General features: G+C 37.6%; 2 protein-coding genes across 2 annotated transcripts; both read right to left on the bottom strand.

Moving 5' to 3' along the window:
- Nucleotides 1-2,967: 2,967 nt before the first annotated feature.
- On the bottom strand, nucleotides 2,968-5,258 carry LOC113758641. The gene is made up of 8 exons (XM_027301408.1): nucleotides 5,156-5,258; nucleotides 4,773-5,032; nucleotides 4,481-4,684; nucleotides 4,312-4,404; nucleotides 4,129-4,230; nucleotides 3,602-3,991; nucleotides 3,091-3,327; nucleotides 2,968-2,988 (listed from the first exon to the last, which is right to left on the bottom strand). The coding sequence occupies exons 1-8, from the start codon at nucleotides 5,256-5,258 to the stop codon at nucleotides 2,968-2,970; spliced, it is 1,410 nt and encodes a 469-aa protein (XP_027157209.1).
- Nucleotides 5,259-5,561: 303 nt separating this feature from the next.
- Nucleotides 5,562-14,026, bottom strand: LOC113758642. The gene is made up of 8 exons (XM_027301409.1): nucleotides 13,961-14,026; nucleotides 13,311-13,481; nucleotides 12,879-13,018; nucleotides 12,094-12,162; nucleotides 6,857-8,944; nucleotides 6,686-6,751; nucleotides 6,277-6,376; nucleotides 5,562-6,188 (listed from the first exon to the last, which is right to left on the bottom strand). The coding sequence occupies exons 1-8, from the start codon at nucleotides 14,024-14,026 to the stop codon at nucleotides 5,562-5,564; spliced, it is 3,327 nt and encodes a 1,108-aa protein (XP_027157210.1).
- Between the last annotated feature and the right edge of the window lie 843 nt (nucleotides 14,027-14,869).

A 14,869-nucleotide genomic window follows, 5' to 3' on the forward strand; every position in this document is an offset into this window, starting at 1 on the left:
TAAATAAATATGAAATTTTCAATGATTAATGATTAAATGCTACTTGCGCATGAATGTAAGCCTTTTGGGCTGAACTGGCCATTGCCCCTTGTTACCGGTCGTCTCGAGCCAGAAGCGGACTCGGTCGGGCGACTAGGAACTTGGGTGAACGTTTTGGTATACTCGAGTATTACCTTGTAGGTTGATGGAGCCTGGCCAAAAGCCAGGGACGGGGTGAATGAATGCACGAATGAAACCAAATGCAATGAAATGACAGGAGAACGAACGTATCCTTTTCATGAATGTTTCTATCGCTTTCCATTGTGAATGTTTCTTGAATTATTGATACTCCATATTGAAATGACATCATTGAAATGAACTATTGTTAAACAGATTTGATTACTGATTTTATTGGTTACTCGCTGAGCTTCTAGCTCACCCCAAAAATGTTTTATTCCCCTCCACAGGGCTCAAGGCGAAGGAAGGGCTTGTAGTGTTTATTCGTGGATTATCTCATGTATGGATTGAACTTAGAATTCCTTTTGTGTAATCGTTCATATTGGGATTGTATTGAACGTTTAGAATTGATTGGATGTGTAATAGTCTAGTTTTGGACTTCCTCCTGTATAATAGTTGGTATCAAGGATCAGAGTGGCGCAGTGGAAACGTGGACGCTTCGCTTATGATATGTAAAGTTTTGGAACATTTGATGTATATTTGAGATATATCTTGTAATTCGTTTGAGGTTTGTAGTGAACGACTGAGTCCCGGCGAGAGCTGGGCAGGCGGCCCGCCGAACCCTCTGGTTCGCCTTAGGGGGAGGTGGGGTCGTCACAGTTGGTCACAGTTCGCTTATGTTGTAGCCGTGTTTCTTAGCTTCGAAACGGTGGGTCTTACACCCTCATCCGATAAGCGTAGTGCAATTTGTGCCATTACCGCAAACTGAAGACAAAACTGTTTTTATCCGAAAATGTTTCTAGCTTGACTTTCGTATTTATTGTTGTATTGATATGACTTGTAAGCCTAGTGAATGGCTTTTGGATGAGATTCTTCTATATGAGATGTTGGGACTGATTTGAGCAAACTAATGAAGCCATTAATGGCTGGAAAATAGGTAAAAACAAGGGACATGCCGTCCGTTTATTTTCTTGTAATGTGAGCAAGTTAAAGTGAGTTTTGCGAATGTATTTTGTAACGAATTGGACATAGTTATTGAAAATGTTACCGACTCTTTCAAAGGGTGGCTGAGGGTTAAATTTCTATTTAAACCTATATATTTCCGCTTGGCAAATAAAATGATTATTTTACCATTCTACCCTAATACCAAAATATAGAGGTTGACTTAGGGTTCTCTTGGCCACAAGTGAATAACTTTTAAGTGAAGTTTTAAGAGTGAACGTGAGATAGTTTGCCACCTTTTCATGATTTTCTTCAAGGCATATAGTTTAATGATTTTGAGCTACATAAACGATTCCGGAAAACAATACTTCCTAGCTTACCTTATTGGATTTCGATTTGTCGTTAGTTAAAGTGTTTTCTACCGAAAATTTCATAACCTTTTGAGTTTGGTTTCAAGGTTGGTTTATGAACCCTAGTTATTCCCTTCCACGAATCCAAATGCCATCGTTACACATTGAAAGTCATTTTTATACGTTTTACTTTTAGGTGATCGGGTTTTTTCGATTTGATTTGATAGTGTTGCTAGATAAATGGTAATATCTTTTCTCTTGTTTAATATTAGGTTTCATTGGTGACTGAGGGGAATACCCGGTGGGGTATTTTGAACGTTGTTTTGCATAACTAGGTGAGAGTTCCTTGCTTGTTACGTTTCATGATTATATGGCTTGTTTGAATGATTGATAACATGTTAAATGCTTTCAATGATTGCTAAACGAGTTTTCGAGGCGAGTGTGTACTTTATCGCACTTAGCCTAAATGATTGTGAAATTTTAATGATTGAGCGATTGAAATGTTAATTGTGCATGAATGTAAGCCTTTTGGGCTGAACTGGCCATTGCCCCTTGTTACCGGTCGTCTCGAGCCAGAAGCGGACTCGGTCGGGCGATTAGGGACTTGGGTGAACGTTTCGGTATACTCGAGTATTACCTTGTAGGTTGGTGGAGTCTGGCCAAAAGCCAAGGACGCACTACAAGAAAAATTATATTTGGAGGCACAACAAAATGATGCAATAGGAAACTTTTAGAGGCACTTAGACTATTGAGGCGCACACATCAAATGTCTACTAAACTACCCGTTTGGAAAAGGTTGGAGGCGTTTTTTAACGTCATGTTTAATGAATTTGATGCATTCACAATTGCCATGATAGAAATTGCAAATAGGCACACACCAATGCCTCTAAAGATGCCCTATAAAGGCACTTTACTTGGTATCATTTTTGCCCTTTTTAGGACACTTTTACGTGTTGCCAAAAAGTAATTGTCTAGGCACAATGAAGTGCATTATATACATTAATGGAGGCAGTTTATAGTGTAGTGTTTACCTGTCTTTCAAGGCATTTTCTACCATTGTAAAAAGGAATCTCCAAACACTCAAAAAGTGTCACGATATGTGGTTTTACTAGGTGCATTAGTTTCAATGTAGGCATTGGCAAGTGCCTCAATAGATGTCTTTTTTTTGTGCAATTTTCATCTAAATTTTCTACTCTAATCTCCTAATACAATACGCCAAACACATAATATGCAATTGTAAGACAACCACTATGCCAAAGAATATAAATCTGCTTGAAAGTAAAAAATTGGTGACATCCTAAATAAAGCAAAAAGTTCCACAAATCTGAAGTTAATTCAAAAACTAGCATTAATACTTCTTTAAACAAAAGGCTGTCATCCAACTCTTGCAATAGAATCCAGCAACATTCTCAAGAACACAAAATATTCCACAAATTTGAAGTTAACTCAAAAACTAGTATTGCTTCTCTAAACAAAAGGCTGCTGTCCAACTCTTGCTTCTCCAAACAAAAGGCTACTGTCAATCCTCATGAATCTTCACCTATAAAATTAGTAGATTAAGTAAGAACACCACTTCATTATCCATCCAACTTACAAATATTTGTAAAGAAAAAAACTTGAACAATCTTGTGTCAAATTATACCAATTTCAGTGGCCAAGCAATCGGTGCACCAAGTGCATCTTCAATTGTTTGCAATAGCCCATAAGGCCTAATCAATTGTTCATTGCGTTCCATCACGATTTGTACTAGTATTTCACACCAACATGGTCCTAATGGTTGTCCACCAACAACTTTAGAAGGATCAATTCCTTGGAGACGACCAATAGCTAGACATTTTGTTGGATCAAACAAGCTGAAAATATCCACCCAATCACCTTCCTACAAGATAATTTGAAGTCATAGAATTGAATTAGGTAGATTTATTTTTTAAAAAAATTTGGTAGAGTTTCCCCTGCATTTTGAGCATTTCTCCAATTTTCAGCAATAAAACTTAATAACCATGACTTTACTAAGTTGAAATTACCATGTTTTACTATTCAATATAACCAAACAAAGTAGCAGTTTAATGAATCAACAAGTTTCAAACAACAAAAGTGAGTATCCTCATATGGTATAATCACAATAAATTCTTGAAAAATAATCATGAATATACCTGAAGAGAACGAGCACCCATAGGAGATTTTGAAACATGATTAGAGGACGTTGAATTTATCGAGCCACCAGTTTTTGAGCCACTATTTTGCTGCTGACACACCATTGCTTTGAGCTCTGCAAGTTCTTTGGCTTGGTCTTTCAGCTGCTGATCTTGCTCAGCAAATTTATCTTCCATCTTAGAAATTGCTGCCTTTTGCTCCATAACGATACGCTGACAAGTGCTGCGACTAGGTACGTTACCCCATTTGTCTGATGGTGTCACACCTAGACCATACATGCGCACACGCCCATTGTTATCTTCCCCAAATACTTGGGCAAATGCATCATTACGACCAACATCATCATTAGAACCAGGGGGAAGTTGGCTAACTTTTTCCTTCAAAGCTTGCTGTATTTAAAATCCAGAAAAAATTCAATATTACTAAAGTCGATTATCTTACATTAATGAAGATAAAATCAGTCCTAAGTTAGTAGACAATTTAAGTCATTTAGAGTACTAATTTCATCAACCAATTAATAACTTACTAATGTAGCTGCAACGTCATCATTTCCCGGGTTTCCGTTTGAGTCAGTATAACAGTGTTCGAACATATCAACTCGTGATGGGAGATGACCTAATTTTTTCATCTATAGAAAATGAAGTCTTCATAAGACCACTAGGTGATACAAGAAAAAACTAAATGAAACTAAAAGGTTTAAAAGATTTACCAATTTCTTTCGAATTTGAGCATACGATTTCTTCCCTGTCTTATGATTCATTGTTTTCTTAGCCCGACTCATCTTATTCTTCTCGCTGGTATTCTGAAATTATAGAAAAATAGTGAAAACTTATAATCTCAACATAATGGTTGATATTTAATAGTTAAAACAGTTATACCTTTGTTTCCTCTAAGCTCCAGTAAGCCAGAAGATTTCTCCACTGATCTTTCAAGATCCGCTGATCCCTATTGTTAATTTGACTCTCAATGGATTCATTTGGATTGTAATATTTTGCCTTTAAAGCTGATTTCCAATTTCTCCATTTTTTGCCGATTGATTTCAAAGTCCAAAAATCTGCACCTGGAGGAAGACGAAATTTTTCCTACAATAACACCTCAAATAGTTAGATCCATATTTTTGTCATATAAAGGGTACAGCTGTATATTTGCATCAAGCAAAATGTGCATTACCTTCACCAATACAAGCATGTCTTGCTTCTTATCATTTGTCATTTCACGCCAATCTGTCACGTCTAGAGGAGCATACTTTCCATTTCTTGCTATTGTTCCTAAGAACTCAGTAAATTTGGACTTGTTCTTGCCAACAGGCTCACCATCCTTATCAAATCTAACTTTGTACCGATGACAACTACTAGGTTTACCCCATATTTCTGTCATATATGTTGGCCCTCTAGTTTTTCTTTGTGAATTTTCATCTGCATTTTCTTCATCTATAACCATGAAATATGACGCCGGTGAATTTCATTACCAAAAGAAACTAGTAGAACTAAAAGTTTTGAAACTGAATCTCAAGAATGAAAATCAGAACTGGGCATGACTTATTAGAGATGTACCTGTAGAGTTAGGCTCCTCAATGTGAATCTGATTTTCAGCTATATCCTCGTGTTGATCAACAAGTGTATTTCCGGTAATCTTCTGTCTTTTAGTCCTTGCCATTCCTACAAATAAAAACATTTAACAAATAAAAGAACACAAATACAAAAAGGATAGCAAAATCTCAAACGAATATGATAATAGAAAGGCTACAACTAGACTGAAAATTTTCATCTACTAACAAATCAATTTTAAAGTGCAAGTAAGTAAGTTAAAACAGAAAATTTAAAATAGACAAATGCAAAGGCACAACAAGGTTAATCTGAATTTGCATCTACAAGAAAATGCATGTGAAATTGCAACCACGTTTATAGTTACAACTTTTACAGTTTTAATAGCAAAAACCAAACATTTCAACAATTCAGGCTAGTGGAGTATTTCATCTCCATCATCTTCTCGAACCCATCGAATGTCTTCATTCTCATTGTCCATTTGAGTTGTTGAGGTAATTGTGCTCTGCAAATACATCTCAATATCACATACGGGGTCCATCATAAACTCATTCCTAGGAGATGTAGCAACAACAACACTCCAGCCTTCAGCTAAAGGGTCTTCAACATAAAAAACTTGTGAAACTTGGGTTGCTATCACATATGGCTCAGGGTGAGGCTTTACATTCTTGAAGTTGGCCAATGTGAATCCATCCTCATCTTGCTTTAATCTTTTGCCTTTTGATATCCAATCACATTCAAATAAGGTGACAGTTCGGCCTTCAGTGTAATTTAACTCAAGGATATTCGTCAAAATACCATAGTAAGCCAAGTCACTTAAAATTGGATTATTATCTTTAGTACTCGAAAAGCTTGATGTTGTTGCATTGACAAGAACCCCACTATTCTGAGTTTTCCTCTGAGATTCTAATTGTCTTGTATGGAAGCGAAAGCCATTGACAAGAATCTTTTGATATGTTCTCCCCACATTATTTGGACCCCTAGCCAGAAGTTTCAAATCTTTGGAGATGTCAACACCATCAGCCACTTGAATCTGTTTAACCTATTATATACAAAATGTAACAATGACAAATTTCTTCTTTTATGCATAAAAAAAAAGATAATAGAACCTGTAAGATTGTTGAGCTTACATGGTCCGAAAACCAATCTGCAAAGTTCTCACAATGAATACGCTCAATGACATGTTTTCCAGCACATGGATTTTGCTCCTTCACCATTTTATGGTGTTGGCTGCATATAGAAACTCACTAAGTATTTAACATATATAATTTTTTGAATTGAAAGGAATTTACTTACTCAACATATGGCTTGATGTGGTCGCAATTAAATAGCACATATTGATGTGCTTTTCTCAAAATTTCATTGCTGAAATTTGTTGGAGTTCCTTTTCCTAATGGACGACATGAACTGGAAAATACATCGAAGCCTTCACTTGAGGTGTTGCCCACATCATCATTTCTACTTGTCCGATTAAACTTCGTTTCAACATAATCAGCTAGGTATAAGGAACAAAAATTCAAACATTCCTCAGCTAAATACCCTTCAGCAATACAGCCTTCTGGTCGACTTCTATTTCGGACGTAGGATTTCAAAGTTCCTAAATACCTTGACAAGGCAAGTTTTAATTCAGGTTTAGAATATTGAGATGAAGTTAATGATAAAAAATGTCTAAAATTTTCAAAATACTTCACTTAAATATTTCATGAGTACCTTTCTATAGGATACATCCACCGGTAATGGACAGGCCCTCCTATTTTCGCTTCGCTAACCAAATGAACAGCTAGATGTACCATCACATTAAAAAAGGATGGTGGAAAAATCCTTTCTAATTGACAAAGTATGATACCAATCTCTTTTTCCAAATGAACTAAATCTGCTGGATCCAAAACTTTGGAGCACAACTTGCGAAAATACCTGCTCAATTTGATCAAAGGAGAGCGAACTGCTTTTGATAAAGTCCTGCGCAGAGCTATTGGGAGAAGTTGTTGCATCAAAATATGGTAATCATGACTTTTTAATCCAGAAATTTTTGGTGGCTTTACTTTAACACATCTAGAAATATTTGCTGCGTAGCCATCTGGAACTTTTATCCCTTTCAAAACTTTGCAAAATATCTCCTTTTCCTTCTTTTTCATTGTAAAGCAAGCTGGAGGCAGAACACTCCTACCATTTCCCTTCTCAATGGGATGCAATTCTGATCTTATACCCATATCACTAAGGTCAAGACGTGACTTTTTATTATCTTTGGTTTTTTCCAGATTCAACAATGTAGCCACAATGATCTCACTGATGTTCTTCTCAATGTGCATAACGTCAAGATTATGACGTATCATATTGTCTTTCCAATAGGGCAAATCAAAGAAAATACTTAATTTTTTCCAATTAAATGGCAATTCTGGATTGTCACTAACTGTCTTCCCAAGTTTAATACTATAACCAGCTAACTCATCTAAAATTGTAGACCCCATTAACCTTCCTGGTGGTTTTCCATACTCTACAGCTCCATTGAAAGATTTAGCATCTTTGCGAAATGGATGGTTCATTTCCAAGTACCTTCGATGCCCCATATAGCAATATTTTCCCCAATTTTGCAGATGCTGTGAAGATGTGTATTTATGGCATACAGGACATGCAAGTTTTCCTTTAGTGCTCCATCCGGAGAGGATTGCATAACCTGGAAAGTCACTGATGGTCCATAAAAGTGCTGCACGAAGTTGAAAGTTTTCTTTTCTTGATGCATCATATGTATTCACTCCAACATCCCACAATTCCTTTAATTCTGCTATGAGAGGTTTTAAATATATATCAATATTATTTCCTGGTGCAAATGGACCGGGTATCAACAATGACAACATAAAGTTCGATTGTTTCATACACATCCATGGCGGCAAATTATATGGCATCAATATTACCGGCCAAGTGCTATGAGTTGAACTCATATTTTTGAATGGGTTAAATCCATCTGATGCTAGGCCCAACCTCACATTACGAGAATCTTGAGAAAATTCTGGATGATGAAAGTCAAATGTTTGCCAAGATGGAGAATCAGCAGGGTGCCTCATGTTACCATCCTTAGTACGACCTTCTGCATGCCATCTCATATGGCCTGCAATTTTGGAGGACATAAATAGGCGTTGTAACCTATGTTTTAGGGGAAAATGCCATAAAACCTTATGCGGTATTTTTCTTCCCTCACCAGTCGGATCATTTTCAGATTTAACCCATCTAGATTCTTTACATGTTTCACAATGCTTTCTTCTTGCATCTACCCCCCAATATAAAGTGCAGTCATTCGGACATGCATCATATTTATCATACCCAAGTCCTAATTCCTTCATTAACTTTTCAGCTTCATAATAAGACTTAGGCAAACCATCCATTGCATCTGGAAAGGCTTCTTTCAACAAATCAAGTAACATATCAAAAATTTTGTTGCTGAGTTTACCAAGGCATTTGAGGTGAAGCAACCGAATCATAAAGGAAAGTTTTGAGAATCTTTTACATCCAGAGTAAAGCTCTTTGTTAGAATTATCAATTAGATTGTAAAACTTTTCAGCTTCTACATTGGGCAATTGGCTTTTGTATTCAGTTCCATCTATCCTTGTATAATCTTGTTCAGGAATTCCCATTGCATCATGAACCAAACCATGCATGTCATCAAGTTCATCCCGTACCCCATGTGAGATATCATAGGAAGTAGGTTTTGGTGCACTAGAGTAAACAAATTCTCCATGAGCTGCCCAATGGGTGTATCCTTTAACAAAACCATAAACTTTCAAATGAAGTTCTGCATTCTCCCTGGTAATACATACACCACACTTACATTCTTTACATGGACATAATATCATCCCATTTATACTTGAATTCTGGAATGCATAATCTAAGAATTTTTGCAAACCATCCCAATATTCTTTGCTTCGTCTATTCTTTTGCATCCAAGTTTTATCCATATTCTGTAACCATGACAAATTTAACCTTAAAATATACACATACATACATATACATATACATATACATATATAAGCAAAAGAAAGCAATTAAGAATAATATTAACAAAGTGCATCACTCATACAACAAAAAAATTATTAGGATACCAAGAAGCTATTTGGAAGTCAACGAGAAGGTCACTGTTTGAGATAAAAGCACAAGACATGAGAACCCCAAAGGTTTTCCGCTACTAGCCATTTATCACGTGTCACCAAGTAAATAGTTTTTTACACAAATCAATGTTAAGAATAAAATTTGCAGGTCATATAATATATCTACTGCAATGACACTCCAGTTTAAAAAAAAATTAAGAATCCAAATGACCAAAAGATGAAAATGAACGTACATTACAGGTTCAAACAAATGAACAAATTTAATATCATATATGTAACTTAATCTAATTCCTAATAAAAAAGAACACAAGAATATAAGTTGGCTTGTACCTCTAGCGAAATCAATGTGCAACGTCTTCAAAATGATTTCTTTTCACAAATAGCTATCTTCAATTCAAACCTGTGGTGAAACATTAATGAACTTTAGTAAAATTTTAATATTTTGAATAGGTGCTATACGTACTTCTCTAATTATTCAAGAAGAAAAATAACATCAGCTTGCAAATTTCTTGAAGAATATTTTAAAAAAAATGAGAAAGAACCAAAAGTGCTGAATGACTTTTTCTAATTATTCTGAAACAAACAGAACAGGGCATGAAAATATAAATGCACCAACATATATAAATGCATCAGCTTACTATGCAAACAGAACAAGGCATGCACGTTATTATGAAGCAAACAGAACAAGGCATCAGCTTACTTTCTCTATGTACATATATAAATGTACCAACATATGCATGAAAATGATCCAAGGCATGCACATTTTCCCCATGTGAACAGAAAACCACAAATGCAAATTATTCTCATTGAATAACATTTTCATAAAAAGCATTGGGATAGCAGGAATTTTATTTAAACTCAAGAAATAAAAAGATTTTATGGTCATGTTTGAGGGACCAACTTCGCTTTACAAGTTAAAATTTAGAAACCTCTGTATTGGTGCCAATTATTTTTCTGGTAAACTTAATTGCCATATTACCATAATATGAATCAAGTTTGAAAACTCAACTACAACTCAAACAATTGCTAACAGTTAACTTTCTTCCCAATTCACTAGTTCTGACTTTGCCAAATTTTACATGTTTTTCCGAAACCAAATGACATGAACAGTACACCATCTTTGACATTCTTAGTAGTTACTAGTCAGTAGAAGTAAAGCACCTGGGATTCTATATCCTATATTTTGTGCCAGACCAGTTGCACTAACGTAGGAATAGAAACCAATTCCCAAGTTCCAACTCGGTTGAGAGAAGCATTAACTACATAATCATAATGTCCTGATTCAATTCTTAGACATCCATTTTTCCCCTTTTCCCTTCCACTTTTGTACTTGAATTTAAAAAAAAAACTCTACCACTATTTTTATACACTTTATTATACTTTGTATCAGCGTATTATTACCTGACTGCCAAAGTACTTTGTGGAATCAGTAGGCTAAAGTAAATGCAAAAGGTGCTTAGAAATTCAACAGGATTGCAAAAGGAAGCCTCAATTGATCGATCGGGCTTAGTTGCCAAATACCAGATCACACGGCAGGGTTTGATGGGTTTGTCTTGCTTAATATTAACAATCGGCCGCGGTGGGAGAATGGGACTGCCTCCTGAGTCCTGAATTGGTACTGTCGATGGCCCCAAGGCCGAAACAAGGAGGCGGACACATTCCATATGGCATTACATTAGATGCCAGCAAAAAAAAACCAGCAATCAATCAACCAGCCAACTGCTTTTAATATTGCCCCATGTTTTTCTCCATCACATTATTAATACTCAACATAGAAATCAGATTTTAAAAAAAGAAAAAAAAATCAAACTAGCAACAGGGGAGAAAATAATTCAGTGGGCAGGCAAAGCATATGATTTTCAAAAACCCATAATACACTTACCTTTTAACCGCTAAACCATCCTTCTCTTCTTCTGGTCAAATTGGAGTGCATCCAAAAACTCAAGATAGAAAGAGAGAGGGTAGGGATTAAAGAATGAAAAAAAGAGGCAGAAATGGAAGGTTGATTTTGACGATGATGGATTTTGTGAATAGGGTCCAAGGGTTTAGATTTGGAGAAGAAGCTGAGGGAACTTTTTGGTGTGAATTGTAAGAGGCGGAGACCTTTCAAAGAGAAATGTATTGGGCAAACTTTAGTGAAGCGGCAAAATTTTCCTTGCCGCGTTTTTTTTTTCTTTTCCCCGCGCTTTCTCTCCATTTCATTTATACCAGTGACGTAACTACGTCGTTTCTATCTCAATTTCCTATTACTTCTGCTGACATTCACAAGTAATGCCCTAATAGCTATTCTAATTTGACATATCAAATTTTTCAATTTAGAAAAATATAAAACAAAGTGCAATGGTATTTGGTTCATGTTATTTTATTATGGCACTCACTTTTTTATGTCTTCATAAAACATGTTAGGTAAAGACACTAGGACACATAGGCACACGCATAGTTTTCACATCTAGATGATTCTCCAATAAGCTGGGTAAAGTCTACAATTGTTATTTCTTGTAGTTTGCGTTTAAAATAATCATGCCATGGCATGTAGAATTTTAAATGTAGACTTTACGCAGATTGGGTTGGAGGGGATTGGCGCAGTCCTTTGAAGTACTTGGAATATGTATAATAAGTAGTTTTAATTAGTGCAAGTGTATCAAATTCAATTATAAAATGTAAATAAAAAAAGGACTCACCAATCTTAGAGTCAAATGGGATAGTATGTTCTTTTGTTGATACCCCATTGGCCAATTCAGTCAATGCCACATAGTGGGCCATTTGTTATGGTCTTGACGCCTTACCCTTACCTCTACCTCTCATTTTAGCTCTAGTTGGGCTTCTTGAAGTAGTAGAATTAGTTACATTAGAACTTTTCCCAACACTAGAGTGGCCCCTACCAGCTCCCCTTCCTCATTTAGTAGGTCCTTGTACCTTGCAACACATTAAAAAGTGACAGTCAGATGTAGATAGAAAAAATCCAACAAGCATATATTGATTGAAGTTACCTATGCATTCACTGGTTTCCTTTGCCTCACAAATGAACAACCAGTGACCTTGCAACTTTTGGTATTGTGGTCAATATGACCACAATGACTACAGTGAATTGGCAGCCCTATTTTAGACAGTTTTCCAACATGTAAGTCCTCTAATAGAGTCTTTCTTCTAACTTTCTCAGGTCTGCCTGAGGCTATCTTCTTCAAGGTGGGAGTAATGAATCATTGCATGTGTTCTCCCAATTTGTTTGGTCTGGCATAGGTATAATAACACCAGCTAGGAGTGTGCAACGAATTCGAATTCGGTAATTCGAAAGTTTGAATTCAGAATTTTTCAAAATTTGGGATAGGAATTACCGATCGATTTCGATTTCAAATTCTCCAATTCCGATTTCGATTTCGATTCCGAATTCAATTCGGAATTCGAAAACCTTTTTTTCTTTTTTGTTAGATGTATTGTTATATAATATAATTTTTTTTATAGAACTTGACTTTTATTAGACAGAAAATGTAGTACAAGCGTGTAAGGTATTACACTTTGGGACCAACACCTGTGACCTTAAACCTGCGAAAGGAAGGAAACCTAAGCTTATCTAACCAGTATTCACCCCTCGCCATTCTGGGCAAATCCGCAATACTTTCATAGACACAAACCTCATGCCGAGGATGTGCAGAACCAGCATTTGCCAACACGCCGGCGACTTTGTTTGCTTCCCTGTAACAGTGTGTGAGTTGACAGCCCCCCCAGCCACTAGCTCAATCTTCACCACCTCTGCATAGATGGACCATGGACACTAGTGACGCTTCAAAAGAATACGTTGTAACAACAAAGAATTTGTCTCCACTACCAAATTACCAATGAAACCCCGTTGCGCACATATCCGCAGCCCGAGTAATAATGCTTTGGCTTCCGCTTGCAAGCTGGTATAGCTCCCAAAAAACCCCGAGAATGCAAACACCATACAGCCCGCAGCGTTCCTAAGGATCCCCCCTCCACCACTCACATCTGGGTTACCCTTTTGAGCACCCATCAATATTGAGCTTGACCCCGCCAGGCAATGGAGCCAACCACCTAATCGGACGCACGAGGAACGCATCTGACCGACATTCCACCAACTCCAAGAACGTAGGCCAGTCAACTGCCCGATATAGCTCCCCGAATTTGAGCCAAAACCCATCTTTTAACTCCCGAAAGATGACCTGACACACCTCAGTAGGACGCTGCACGGCCCCGTGGAACACCGCTGTGTTCTTAACCTTCCAAATATGCCAACAGATGAGACTAGGTAAGATCCGGAACACAAACCTAAGTCTCTCTGAATCCATCGGCTTAAGAAGCCAACCAATTAAACATACCCGGACATGATTGCCATGCCGAGCCAAGCCACATACCGAGCCAAAAAGTTGTCACACTGCAGTTGCAAGCTCTCCTTCCAAGAACAAGTGTTGAAGGGATTCAGTATTCGAAACCCGACAACATGAGCACTTGGATGGAAGCTGAAACCCACGTGTCGCCAACACGTCATCTAAGGGAAGACGATTAGACAGCAAACGAAGCATAAAGAAGGACACTTTCAGGGGGACACTCGTATGCCATATTTGGCGAATGAGGAATAATGTCGGCTTTATTTCCCGAACCTCTCTATACGCAGATGACAACGAAAACTGTCTCGTGCTCGACGCTAACCATATCATTCTATTAGGGGAGTCTCATCCGGCCCCGCCACCGCCAATACCTGTTGCACCATGTCACAAGGTAAAACTTCTGCTAGCTTCCCCGTGTCCCATTCCCCGTCCTCCATATAGGTTAGAAAGGAGACGTCTTTCCATACCCCCACTCGCAGATAGAAAGCCCCGTGGTCAGTCCAACTATCATACCATAAGTTGCACCGGCCCTCGTGCGGGCTCCACCCCACAAACAACTTCGCCAACCCCTGAATATCTAACATTCTCTTTGAGGTTGCCGAGCTAAGGGATTCAAGGACACTTGGCAGGGGTGAAGCCTCTTGCAATACTTAGCACTCAGGAACCTCGCCCACAAGGAGATTCCACACTGGAAATTCCATCCTAATTTACAAGAGAAGGCCTTATATGTGTCAGTGAGTGATCTAAACCCCACCCCACCTTCTTCTGTGGGATAATACAAGTCCCGTCATCAGATCCAATGAAATTTCTTCCTCTCGTCTTTCGCTCCCTACAAAAAACCAGCACACACCATCTTTATTAGCCGAAAAGTACATTTCGGTATGACATCCACTGCCAATAAGTGGATCGGGATGCTGGACAGAACATGATAGGAGACGGGATTTCCAAATGATAGGAGACGGGATTTCCAAGAGAGCACCTTATTCAGAACCTTCTGGCACAAATCCGAGTAATACGTCTCATTGGCTCTGCCCATAAACAACGGAGCACCGAGATATAGAACCGGGAACTCTCTTTTTTGAAACTGAGTAACCCGCTCAATTACCTTATTACGGGCTACAGTGATCCGATGGTGTACTAAGTATCCACTTTTCTGCACATTCACCAACTCGCCAGAGTTACTCTGGTACCAGTCCAAAATCTGTATGACTCTCTTTAACAAATCCGCACCCCCGTTGGCAAAGACAATAACGTCGTCAGCAAACGCCAAATGAGACAAT

The sequence above is a fragment of the Coffea eugenioides genome, unplaced genomic scaffold (assembly GCF_003713205.1).
Source record: "Coffea eugenioides isolate CCC68of unplaced genomic scaffold, Ceug_1.0 ScVebR1_620;HRSCAF=1325, whole genome shotgun sequence".
Lineage (NCBI taxonomy): Eukaryota > Viridiplantae > Streptophyta > Magnoliopsida > Gentianales > Rubiaceae > Coffea > Coffea eugenioides.

Bases quoted from the DNA above. Each gene is read 5' to 3' on its own strand.
- LOC113758641 (XM_027301408.1), bottom strand. From the start codon at position 5,258: ATGGCAAGGACTAAAAGACAGAAGATTACCGGAAATACACTTGTTGAT. The intron at 4,405-4,480 runs GTATAACTGTTT...CTATAATTTCAG, and splicing joins GGAGCTTAGAGGAAACAAAG to AATACCAGCGAGAAGAATAA. The intron at 4,231-4,311 runs GTAAATCTTTTA...CATTTTCTATAG, and splicing joins CTCAAATTCGAAAGAAATTG to ATGAAAAAATTAGGTCATCT.
- LOC113758642 (XM_027301409.1), bottom strand. From the start codon at position 14,026: ATGGAGGACGGGGAATGGGACACGGGGAAGCTAGCAGAAGTTTTACCT. The intron at 13,482-13,960 runs GTATTGGCGGTG...CATATTTGGAAG, and splicing joins CTTGTGACATGGTGCAACAG to GTTAAGAACACAGCGGTGTT. The intron at 8,945-12,093 runs GTAACTAATTCT...ATGTATTACCAG, and splicing joins GTGTTGGGAAAAGTTCTAAT to GGAGAATGCAGAACTTCATT.